Source organism: Pieris napi, chromosome 20 (genome assembly GCF_905475465.1).
Source record: "Pieris napi chromosome 20, ilPieNapi1.2, whole genome shotgun sequence".
NCBI classification, from domain to species: domain Eukaryota; kingdom Metazoa; phylum Arthropoda; class Insecta; order Lepidoptera; family Pieridae; genus Pieris; species Pieris napi.
This window is the reverse complement of record NC_062253.1, coordinates 5819469-5832615: the sequence shown is the minus strand read 5'-3', so window position 1 is coordinate 5832615 and position 13147 is coordinate 5819469. Positions and strand designations below refer to the sequence as shown.

Sequence of the window (13147 nt, the reverse complement as noted above, 5' to 3'; positions counted from 1 at the left end):
GGGGTAAATAATGTGTCTGCGTTTCAAAGTATAAACTTAGAGCGATTTTAGAACATTTGACCGGCAGTTAATATATTTTTTTCTTGGAGGATCTTCGACCAGTCTAAACACTGGCTGGCCCGGAGGCTTTGGCGGTCGGAATAACCTTCTTAGCGCGTTTAAGGGACGACTTCATCGCAAATATATCCGCAGATTGTACCCAATCATAACACGTTTGTATGACATATTGCGTTTTGGTTAAAGAATGCATATACTCGTAGGTCGGTTATCGAAAGCTGGCGCGTTCACAGTACTCACACTAATGCAATTTCACTATACAGTATGTTTAAAAATATGACTACTCTGGTTTTAGTAAGGTTGGGTGGGTTGTAAATAAATAAAAATGTGTCAAATACATATAAATATTATGTGCATACGAGGGTGGATCCAAAAGTTCTAAGCCCGACCAAGAACGTTATGTTTAGACGGAATATATTTCATAAGATATTTTTTTTTTTCAAAGTATTCTAACCTCCAACCAAATAAGTAAACAATCATAGACAAAATAAAAATGAGAAAAAAGATCAACATGTACATTGTACAGTAAAGATCAACAAAATCAGTAGCAAAAGCAAAACAATAACTGTCTCTTTTTTCCTCATAAGCTTGACCGAGCGCGAGAGAGACGGACAGTCTTTTCATGATGCATATTCAGTGTGACATTACGCCTCGCGCTTATTCACAGACACTACACAAGCACAAAGTGTAAATGTGTTGAAGCCGCTTTAGATAACATACCAATACGAGTATTTGCCATTGTCCTAAAACTTCAAATTGGGTTTAAATTTACGTTGACTTTAGAAACTTAAAGTAAAGTTTTGCGCTTTTATTGGATGGTATATGTCAAGAAAACTATTTAAGTACCTATACATAACTCCGCTGGCGCAGCGATCCAAAGTTAGTATTGGCCTCCGAAAGAAGCCATCTATAATGATTTTCTGGTCTTGTCATTTCTAACTTTGTTATATTATATGTCGAGAAATAAAAAATATTTAGGGCTAGTATATATTATTACTCAAAATTAATCCATTATGATTCTGAAAACTGAAGTTTGTGAGAAAACTTATAAAAATAATTTAATCATTTTATTAGACTTTAATACATCAAGAACCATTTGTTTTTTAGTTAACATCTACATTCGAAATAATTTTAAAATCGCCACTCTCTTTCATCCCACGCCAAGCTTCATCTGACGCACAGAAATTACAGATAATTAAAGTTTTTTGCAACCCTCAGCGGGATAACAATTAAGAAAAACAGCACGAGGCTTTTGTCTTAACTTCATTGTACAGCGCAATTTAATAAGATTATTATCTGTCGTAGATACTGTTCTATTGTATAAAGAAAATTAAGAATCGTATAATTACTAGTTTATATTTCGCGTTAAAAACCTTGAAAACTACCTATATCATTTAAAAGCATTTATAATATTTCATTAACATAAGTAATTATTTCAGAAAAATCGGTTGTCTGTAAAGTCGGTTTACTGACGATAGTTGAACGTGACAACGTCATAAAAAATATTGATGGGATGGTTCCATTTTTCAAAAAAAAAAAAAAAATTAAATTTTATTTGTTTGATAGCTATTTTGTATGGATATAGAGAAGGAGGTAAATGGAAATCACAATTGAATTGATCAAGTTACATTTATTTGTACGCATAAATACAATTATGGCAATGGAACGCCTCAGAGCGAGGTAACGCCGCATGAGTCATGTTTTTTCGTGCGTGCAGCCAGCTCCATCGAATTATAAGACGTTGTCACGTCAAAAACGTAAACATAATACTATTTTCACATATTTATTATATATATATTCATATACAGTGTCAACTCTTTATTTCAAGGGACCAAGCATTTTTTTGTTATAGAGACTTTTCTTTATACTCCCTATAAAGAAAAGTCTCTATAACAAAAAAATGAAGAGAAAAAATAAAAATAATTTAAACAATTACCTACAATAGTTTTTAATTTTATTATTATCAATAGGTAAATTATTCTAAACGTATATAAAACATAACACTTTTCTTTTACTGGCCATCTTGACAGTTTCAAAGTTTGTTTGCGACGATAATACACGACAGGTGACGGTGGTGCGTTTTGTAACTGAGACCAAATTTTCCTACAGGCAATGTAATCTAAGAATACGTGTTAATGCAATAAACGATAACAAAGGTGAGACGGCTGTTCATGAACTCAAGTGTCTTTCTTAGAAATTTCGGCACCTCAAAAGGTTACTTTTGTAAGCTGATTGTTTTTTTAATCAGCTTACTTAATTACACTTAAGTATGTTGATGCCTAAACATGAAAATATTGCTTCGTTATAGAGAGTGGTTGATGCCTTATAAAGAGTGAATTAATGTATGGGTTTTGTGTTAAACCAAACAAATGTTACTATTTTTAAGTAATAGAGAGTTTTTCGTTATAACGAATGACGTTATAAAGAGCTTACACGGTATTCATATCTACCCATTTTTAATTATTGTTATGACTAGTTTAAGAATATTGGTAATAATCTATTTTTGTGTTAGAAAGAGAATATACATATTTTATTTTATTAAAGTTACAACAACTTGTCTAATGAAGATAAGCCTATACTTATTGATAACATGAAAAGCCTGAACACAAATCTACAATCTTGTCTCGTATAGAAAATCTTTCAAACCGAATATTTTAATAAGAATGTACCAATTCCGTACAGAGTACTTCAGACTTAAGATATATTATAGAACTAAATATCTCTGGTAACAAAAAATGTAGTCTGTTTTTAATACCTTATAAACTTAACTTCTGAGAAACAAGATTTTCCACGAGAATTTTAAAAAGTTTCATATGTGCTGAAGAAAGGATAGCATGATGAATAGCTGCTATAAGTATACGATAACAAAGCGTTGAAACTCTTCAGGTGGACAGAGAAAGATTACTTGTACACAATGCTGACGTAATATATTTGCTAAGCTATGTGAGTCTGCAATTTATTTGATACGATACGATAGATATATTATCATTTTGTGAAGATGTTAACGTAAAATTGTAAATACCGTTAGATTGTAATCTATCTCGCGAGATTATAAACTGTCGAAAGATTGTGAACCTCAGCGTACTGCTTACAATTTAACGTATTATTATTCGGTAGATTGTAATCTATCCAAGTTAAACCGTCAAATTGTGAAACGGATCGCACCTCGCGCGCTTATTGGTTGAACAGAATATGCCCCGCGCCACCATATATGTTTGTTAATTTGTTTGTTGTCGAATGTAAATTGATTGTTTCAAACACAAATTAAAATTGAAAAATTAATGAAATTTTCTTTAATTTCATTTCCAAAACTAACTTAGTTATCATTCAAACTTCTTTGGTCAATCACAGATTAATTTTACTTCCCAATAATTTCATATAACTAATTCTAAAGCTGTGAGTTACTTTAAACACGACATCAATTTACATTCATCAAAACAATCAATTTACATTCGACAACAAACAAATTAACAAACAAATATGGTGGCGCGGGGCATATTCTGTTCAACCAATCAGCGCGCGAGGTGCGATCCGTTTCACAATTTGACGGTTTCACTTCGATAGATTACAATCTACCGAATAATAATACGTTAAATTGTAAGCAGTTCGTTGAGGTTCACAATCTTTCGACAGTTTACAATCTCGCGAGATAGATTACAATCTAACGGTGTTTACAATTTTACGGTGGCAAAGATACGTTTACATACAGTAGGTTTTAAACGTTTACATATTATATGAAGTGTCTGTGTCCTCAGAAGTGTCCCTGTGGCATTGAAGCATTGTCCCCTGGACACCATGGCCTCCATTGTCTAAATAGTACAGCCTTGCGATTCTGTAACTCACTTTTCGAACTCACACAGCGGTTTTCACAGCGGCGCTCAAATCAGTCGTGAAGCAGTAATTTGTGAGTTAAAAAGAGAGAAAAGTGAGTTACAGAATCGCAAGGCTGGTCGTTTTCACACCGCGCTCAACGTCATCACACGTCACTCTCTTGCCTTCGTTCATATTCTAGCCATTTTGAAGCCTCGCTAGGCACGATGGCAAGTGATCGCATGGGATGTCTTTGATCTGTTGGATGACGAAATGGGCTTTGGTATGGAATGCTACATCTCACCTCCCTCGGAATAGTACGGAATCTGGCGCGGCACATAGCAGGCGGAAAGTAAAGAAACGGCAAAAATACAAGATTATTTCCCCAACCATTGATTTTGTTCTCGTTAGAGAAGTCTCTTGGGTTCATATGCACAAGCGCTAATTCAAGTTTTAAGTTGGCGCCTGGTACTATGTAGACTGAGAGTATTGTTAATACTCTATATATACGTTTACATATAATTTACGATTTTATATTTCATCATATATCTCGTAGTTGTAACAAATCTAGCTGACCGCTATTGCTGAATAGAAACTACCGAGCTATGTAAATATGTAATAAATACGTTTATATTTGTTGTGTAACAAATTTATACAATCAAATAATAGTAATTTTGCAAAGAAAATTAACGAACAAGTTATAAATTGCAATATTATAAGCACCGGAAAATCAGCAATAAAAGTCTTCTTTAGTACTTTCTAACTAATCTGTTTTTCTAAGTAAGCAATTAATTAAAATAAGCTTTATTAGCATCCATGTTGTTTTTCAAATATCATCCATATATTTTGCATAATTTATTATTATTTTTATAGATAACGAAAAAAGTAGATTACTCAAACCTAAAAAGAAATTTTTTTTAGACTACCACCCAGAGAGATTGGCAAAAACAGATGGATAATTACTATCAGTAAAATTAATATTATAATTTGATAAAGAAGGACCTCTTGTTAACGGTATTTAAGTTGTATTTTTACAATAAATATTATTCTGTTCTATATCTCAGATATTCGCTCCATCAAACCCTTACGTTATCAGGCTATCGTTAAGAATAAAGGGCCGTACAATATTTGGAGTGGGGTAATTTATTCGAGCTGTCAGAACGGCTTTCGCGGGAATTTAATAAAAATCGGCATTAATCCACATTTTCATCGCTCGACTCAATATTAGTTCGAAATTTAAAACTTCGGTCAAAGTTACCTTTCGGTAGACGGCAATAACTTTCTTTTTGATATCGAATAGTTAATGAATTTTATCGTCATATATTTTGCGAGAATTTATTATGTATAGTTATTTCAGCTTAATAAGTTTTAGAACAAATAAAACACGAACAATCAGTTGGTTAATGACCCATGTTCTTTTAGTAAATAAGTAGTGTCTGTAAATAAAATAAAATTCATTTTTATTTGGTTTTGCAAAAAAAGGCCGACAATGCAACCTTGCCTTTTATGACTGTTGCGTAGGCTTTTGCCCCCCTACAATAATCAGGGAGAATGATATCGAAATTTATATATTAAACTAGCAGACCGGCCAAGCGTTGCTGTGGCTAAGGTTTTAGTTATATTATATAGTAGTAACCTATTCAAGGGAAACGGTAGGAGAACACCAGTCATGGGGACCTCCATGCTTTTTTGGTGGTAATGCCATTAAATTGTAGCTTATGTGAAACGTTGGTACTTTCAACACAGCGCCATCTGTTAGAATTATGACTATCAAATAATAAACAAATATTTTGCAATAAAATAATATTGCGGGTATAAATTGAGATGTAAGCTATCCTATCTTTTAAGTTAGATCAAACTGCACACAGTGTGCAAATTTGAATGATTTCGGTTCGGTAGTTTAGGAGTCCATAACGGACAAACAACGTGACACGTAATTTATGTATTTTAAGATGTATTATGTAGATGACTTATTTGCGAGCTAGGTGAAATGAACTTGAAGTCTTAGACATGCTTCTAGATACTTTCTCTATATTTTTTAATCATAAAAATCTTATATCATTTTTATACTCAGTCCTTTATTTTACCTCGTATCTGTTCAATCCCATAAAAGCGACACTTTCTTGGTCTGGCGAATATAAATCACAATCGATTTGCACTCATTTCTTAAAATACAATCTCTTACATTTTTGTGACATTTTTATTTGCCAACTAAATCGTACTCTGTAATGGCATTTCCAGGTGTTGTGAGGGAATACAGAGCTTATTTAAAGAGAAATAGAGCTGTATTTGTTCTGCACCTTTGTTTAGTATATTTATGGACCCTAAAAGGCTGTAGATTATGTAATGCTTAATTAGGGTTTTTAATTATGAGATGAAATATTAAACTACATAAATAAATGAATTTGTATTTAAATATATTTTGAAAGGTCAGTCGAGTCAAAGAGTTCAAATAATTGCAAAGTAATTCCAGTGAAAATGCCTAGAATTCTCTTTTAAATTATTCTTCGGTTATTTTTTACGATAACAATAAAACAACCTTTTGCATTTTTGTATTAACAAATTTGTTAAATTAAATACCAATAGAATTATTAGTAAACCTAGAAAGATATAATTTTTTTTAAAAGCACTTTTTTACTATAATTTAAAGTTACATAACTATATAATTAAGTATAAACTACCTGTGGGTAAGATAAAGTTACATCAAAAGTCCAAAATTCAATACTTATTAATTTATTTCGGACACGTCAATAAAAGGAAAAAGTTTCCATTTGTTGAGGGGACAGTTGTTACCGACGTCTAACAAAATTCACTTGATTACAATATTTCCTAAATCTGCTTTCGTTCACGTTTTCTTTGATATCTTTGGGTTTTTGGCATAATCTTTTAATCTACGAAAGTTATCTTAAAAGATTTAAAGATAACAGTGGTACTCAGAGACGTTCATTAAATGTGTAATGGTGAATAAAGGAATTTTAATATAAAAAACGAGGCAACAGTTTCAAAATTTATACCGGATTAGTTAACGACTACTTAATGAAAGATTAGGCTATGGAAGATTCTTTAAGCTGAAGTTTGGTTAAATAACTAGCATTTGTTTATTAGTTAAGTAACCTATAATTTTAAAGAATAGGTTTAGCTTTGTCTGTTTTCCTGAATGCACCTATTGTTACTGTGCTATGCAATAATTATGGCAACATTTGACCTTTAAAATTGTGTGTGGGGAAAGAAAAGTGTCTTTTGCGTGTTACGTTGTTTTACTAATATTTTCGTCCTGTGTTACTTAATAGAAATAAAAACGCAAATAACGTGACAAGGTGAATAATTATAACCTTAATTATATTGATTTTAGTCTAAATCTAGTAATAGCGAGATACAAGCCGTTGTAGTCGCAACAAATAATTTCTAATTTATTTTCACTGCATATCACATAACCATGATTCCGCAAAGTAATCTGTACTCTTGCAAAGGCCGGATTCCAACATAATTCGCATTGTACAAAGTTCTTTTAATAAAACGCCACAAACAGTACTGTAATGGCGGTCACTCAACATTAGGGCTGGTATTTTTATTATCTAAAATAATTTTAAATAAAACTTTGTGAAGAGATTTCATAGAAAAATTCAGTAGAATAACTAAGGTAGCAGATGTAACGTTGGAAATAAATACACTTAAGTGGACATGGCAAGAGGAGCTGAAAAGAGGAGTAACAACGTATTAAATTGGTGTCCAAGGTTTAGAAGGGGTATAGACCAGATTAGGGATTAGCAGGTGGTACATGAGAGCGGCACATTGCAGACAGAAATGGCAGGATTTTGAGGAGAGCTTTGCCAAATAAGGGCACACAGATACCTAGGAATAAATGAGATGATAGAAATAATTTAATTTAAAAAAATATATATATTAGGTAAGAAGTAGTAGAATCGAAGGTTTTTTAAGGTAATGGAGGTATATGAGCAGGCGCGTCTCTTTGAGTCAACACCACTTGTCACAGCTTGCGTGTATGTTGCCTACCTATGTCATGTCGGTTTGTAAACAACTCCACTGGCAGCTGGTTTCACAAAGGGGTACTGCGCGGCATAACATTCCATAAAGCGCTGCGTTGTGGAACACATGGGTGGTGTGGTGGAAAAGATGGGATTTCTTATTCAGTAAAAGCAAAGGCTTTTAGAAAAGGTATAATAAGCCAATCTTATCCATTAACTTTTGTTAGCAAACAAGAATAAGAAAATGATCTATAAATACGAATATTTGAATTATTATTATTCATGTACCATGGTAAAATGTTCTAACAAAGCCCTACCAAAAAGTTTCGGCTGTATTTAAATAACACATTCTCGCTTTGAGATTTCCATACGCCTAGTATTACTATTTTTATATTTCTTTTCACGTTTTGGGTATTGTGATGTATTTTTTCAAAAGAAGGTATTCTATTTTAGGTTCTTTATTTTTTTTATTTATTCCCCATATATTATTATTTTCTGTCATAACAGACGTGACAATATGCATGGTGTTGGAACGCCGTTTTTGCACTAATGCAAAGACAAGGCCCTATTAGCTAACTTGGTTCCAAAACTGATTAATAAGTCGAAGAGGCAAATCACCTACTTGCATTTAATCCATAAAATGGATGCAAAAATATGTCTGCTTCATGCTCATGAGAGTTAAAGGACTCCAGAACCCGTCGAACACGTGACTTAATTAGAATATAACAAAGTTGCTTGTGTTTAGAAATAGTTTGAATCATTCACTTTGACATAGACTTTTTGTGTTGCGGCAAAAAGTCTATGTCAAAGTTTTAAAAGGTTTAAAACTTGTTTAGTTTTCCTCAATGCTAAAGAAGACTAAGAAATTTAATAGATGAACTAAACACGAAATATCCATTGTTATTCATAGATTATACCACAATATCCGACTTATTTATATTGCTTCCAGTATCCTATAGCTGTGAGGTTATTAAGAGAATGACATCACAAGTCTGGCCTCGTCAAAGTGGCATTAAAATTGCGGGCGAGTCCAATACCACGCAACACTGCCTTGATCTGCGGTTCAGATGTTATTACGAGCCAGATTTATGCATACTCGTCTTATTAACTTTCATACATATTTTAAAGGGATTTTCCATAATAAATAATGTTAATGTAAATTTTCTAACTATGTAATTAACACTTGCTTAGACAGTGAAGGTGAACATTTTGAGGTCATGCGTCTATACGCAAAAAAATTTCAACCTACTAGTCCCAGAACCAATATTGACCACGCCTCTTTAAATAGTGTGCTTTACTGCATTTAAGAATAAATTTAAACAATTGTGAAATTGCTATACTTGTCTTATGTCTTAAAGCTTTTTCCATTGCTATGATTATTAGTATTTATGTCGTTTTCTTATGTGTCCTTAATATTTTATTGAATATTTGTCTACCGTGCTGTCATATTTGTATACTAAATTGATTTTTCTCTGTGAAACTGTCTTATCAAACACTCTATATAACTTTATATTTCACTTCCTAGTTTTGTTTCTTCTTAAAACATAAACCACAGCAATTGAATTGTCTCTGACACCTACGCCAAGGAGATAAAGCAAAACCAAATCGTAATAGGTAAATATTCAATTTATAGTTCCAACCGAAAAGTGTTGTACCGGTATTTGAGTATAATTATGACTATTTAATGAGATATTAAATAGTCATAATAACAAAGAACTTCGTAAAAATTTGCTGCAAGATCCTAAATATATGAAATGTGTTTCTAAAATTTAAACAATATACTTTATTCAATAAAAAATGATACATTAACTTAGGTTAAAAATGCTTACGAAAGTTCAAACAACAATTGACTTACCATAATTATTACAAATGAGATGTATCCTATGCGAGTCGTGGCGGCAGTCTTTCATTTCCCGAAGCAAGCCCCCCTCCTTTCTTTGAAAGGCGCGATATGATTGTGCAACTCCATGTAATAAGGAACCCTGTCCGCCCAAAAGAGCGCTCGGCGTTAGGGCGTGAGGCCGCCCAGCGCGCGACGATCCAGTTGTTTGACTTTTGTTGACAACTCTGTATTTAAAATGAAATACGACTTAATCTAATATATAAAATTCTCGTGTCGCGGTGTTTGTGGTTAAACTCCTCCGAAACGGCTTGACCGATTTTGATGAAATTTTGTGTGCATATTGGGTATGTCTGAGAATCGGCCAACATCTATTTTTCATCCCCCTAAATGTTAAGGGTAGTCCACCCCTAATTTTTTTAGATAAATTTTTATTATTTTATTTTTTATAATACAGCATTAAAAAATACATACAACCCCTTAACTTTCACCCCTCTACGATCAACCCCTATTTTTTTATTATAAATGATATACATGGCAAAACGACGTTTGCCCGGTCAGCTAGTATTATATAAAATTCTCGTGTCGCGGTGTTTGTGGTTAAACTGCTCCGAAACGGCTAGACCGATTCTCATGAAATTTTGTGTGCATATTGGGTATGTCACAGAATCGGACAACATGTATTTTTCATCCCCCTAAATGTTAAGGGTAGTCTACTACTACTTTACTTTTTTTTTATGATACAGCATTAAAAAATACATACAACCCCTAACTTTCACCCTTCTACGATCAACCCCTATTTTTTATTATAAATGATAAACATGGCAAAACGACGTTTGCCGGATCAGCTAGTATATTATATACTAATATTACCAAGTTGAATATTTTGTTTGGTTTCCTGAGTGAGTAGCACTCGCTGACTGACAAAATACACCTCTAATTTATAACTTACCTGAAATATTGCTTGCTATCATATAAAAGTGCTTAAAACTTTACTAGCTAACAACAACTAACTGTCGCCGCACACGGGCCACACGCCACAGCCACAAACGCCGCCACGAGAAGCTAGAAGCGGCTACAAAGGTAGCTGAAGCGCGCGACAGCCACTTGTGGCCGGTGGTCGACACTTGCGGTCGGTGGCTGCTACTTTTTTTAACCCTTGCCTGCAGTATCATAATGGACTCTGACGAAGAAGGTCAAATTGCGCTACTTTTTATAAAAAGACGTCGTCGTAGAAGACGAAACCGTAGTTATTGGATACACAGAAAGACATTAAATATCCCCTCACCACGACAGGTCGGTAATCGACAACCATTGAACTATACATGATGAAGCATTTGGCCTCAGTGAAAATATGATGACGCCATATTCTTGAAAATATTCGGACTTAGACAAAAAAGTTTTCAATTATAGGTTAAGCCGTGCCAGACGTTGCATTGAGTGTACCTTCGGCGTACTAGCAAACAAATGGAGAATATTACATCGCCTATTAAACACTTCTGTTAATTTCTCAGAAAACATTGTGATTTGTGAAATCTTGTTGCATTTTGCACAACTTTATTCGCAAAAGGGATGGTTTCAATTTTCGTCACACTTTGAAAATAGTGGGACTCGAAAATATACAAAATACAGGCTGGCCAGTAACACGAGCGAGCAAGAGATACGTTAAAAGATTATTTTATGAATAAAGTAGCAATAGCGTGGCAAGAAAATAGAATATAAATATATGGTTTTATATTATTTTATTAAACTTAACTTCAATGTTCTTTTCTTTGGCAGTTGTATTCGAAAAAATTCCCACAAACAATTAGCAGATTTCTTCCCAGGCCCACAATTTTTCTCCTCTATTACTAAAACTATCACTTTTTGAATCCCAAATCGCAGGACGGGATTGTCGGAATCTCTGATATAAATAATTCTATATCCATATTTATCTACCTATATGAAACACAGACTACGTGCGTGCGTTACCGTCGACTTCAGGTTAACTGAGGTAAGGGAGAGAGGGGCGCGGAATCGCGCGAGTGGCGTGTGGCGGCTTTTTGTGTCGGCGTTTAGTGGCCGGTGCGAGCCACAAGAAGCAAGCTGCGACGATTTGTAGCGTGTGGCCGCCACCGGCGCCACCGTGTGCGGCGAGTCCATATAAAATGTATGAAAATTACAGGAAATATGCCAGTGGCGGCGTTTTGTGGTTGTGGCCGGTGGCCCATGTGCGGGGACCCTAAAAGTAGCTTGGTACGACAACACCAAATAATACATCATATAAAAATGAATATGTAATAATAAAAATATATATAAATATTAATGTTGCATTTGATATTGGTACGTATATAAACTTATGAATATCAAGAAATTGGAAGGTCTAATTTTTAGATAGATGTTGGTAAGAATTATTCACAAATCAAGCCAGAAGAATTGGCATAGAACCCTCCAATAACAATACTTAGCAATACTTTTTAATCGCTAAGTTTTTGGACAAGGAAATGGAAGGAACTGCCATTAACGCCACCAGCACAATACTTCACATGACATATTGAAACGTTATATACATTAAAGAGGTTAAATTCAAAAATTTAAAGGATATTGGTACGATAATAAATATAAACTTACGTATATCCAAGCATGGAACAGATTTCAGAGGCCGTATGGTGGTCTAAAGGGGCTGCTGCGAGGCAGGCTGGGAACCAGGACTGGTTGGCAGCGCGGTACACCTGTACTTCTCCAGAACCCACGTCGCCATTTGACTCACTCAGACGCACTGTATCAATATCCCTTTATTACTATACCCTTATTAAAAAATAGGGTGCATGTACTTAAGTACGCGTGTAAGAAGTTATACTTCTTTGGCTTTCTATATTTTTTTAAAAATATTAAATAATTAATAACAAATATTTAACGTTAATTATTAATTAATATTAATAATAATAAATATTATTATTTATTATTTTATTATATTATTCATTCAATTTAATAACTAGGTATGTTTCATAACCTTTTAACTAAGTAACAATAGGTCTTTGAAAAAATAATTAAAACTCCTTTATTTGTTTAAAATGTAAATGTCATTATGTTTATTGAAAATTCTTGGCATAGCTGCTAACTTCACGCATATTCTATTTCTTTTTACTTGTAGATTGTCTTATTCCCATTTCGCTCGCGCACGCTATAATCACACTGACAACTTTGTGTCTCAGGTGCGCGCGCATCGTAAAATGTCACTCTCATCAATTTTTCATAACGCGCCTAAAGAAGTATAACTTCAAAAATTTATACGTATACTGTGTAGTGTGTATCTACTGTAATATAGTACATTAATTAATTAACATTTTTCTAATATCTAAAGGTCATTAATTAGAACTTCGATATTTACTAAACTAATCTTACAATCATATTCTTCTGATGTTATATCAAGACAATTAAAATTTGTTCAATAAATTTTATGATATAAGTAATA

General features: G+C 33.4%; 1 protein-coding gene across 1 annotated transcript in view; it reads right to left on the bottom strand.

The window, feature by feature from the left end:
* LOC125059681 (atrial natriuretic peptide-converting enzyme) overlaps window positions 1-13147 on the bottom strand; it is a 105153-nt gene that overhangs the window by 10074 nt on the left and 81932 nt on the right. The window contains exons 11-12 of the mRNA XM_047664213.1: window positions 12304-12451; window positions 9709-9920 (exon numbers count right to left, since the gene is read on the bottom strand). Of these exons, the coding sequence (XP_047520169.1) occupies window positions 9709-9920; window positions 12304-12451 (360 nt within the window). The remainder of the gene's footprint in view (window positions 1-9708; window positions 9921-12303; window positions 12452-13147) is intronic.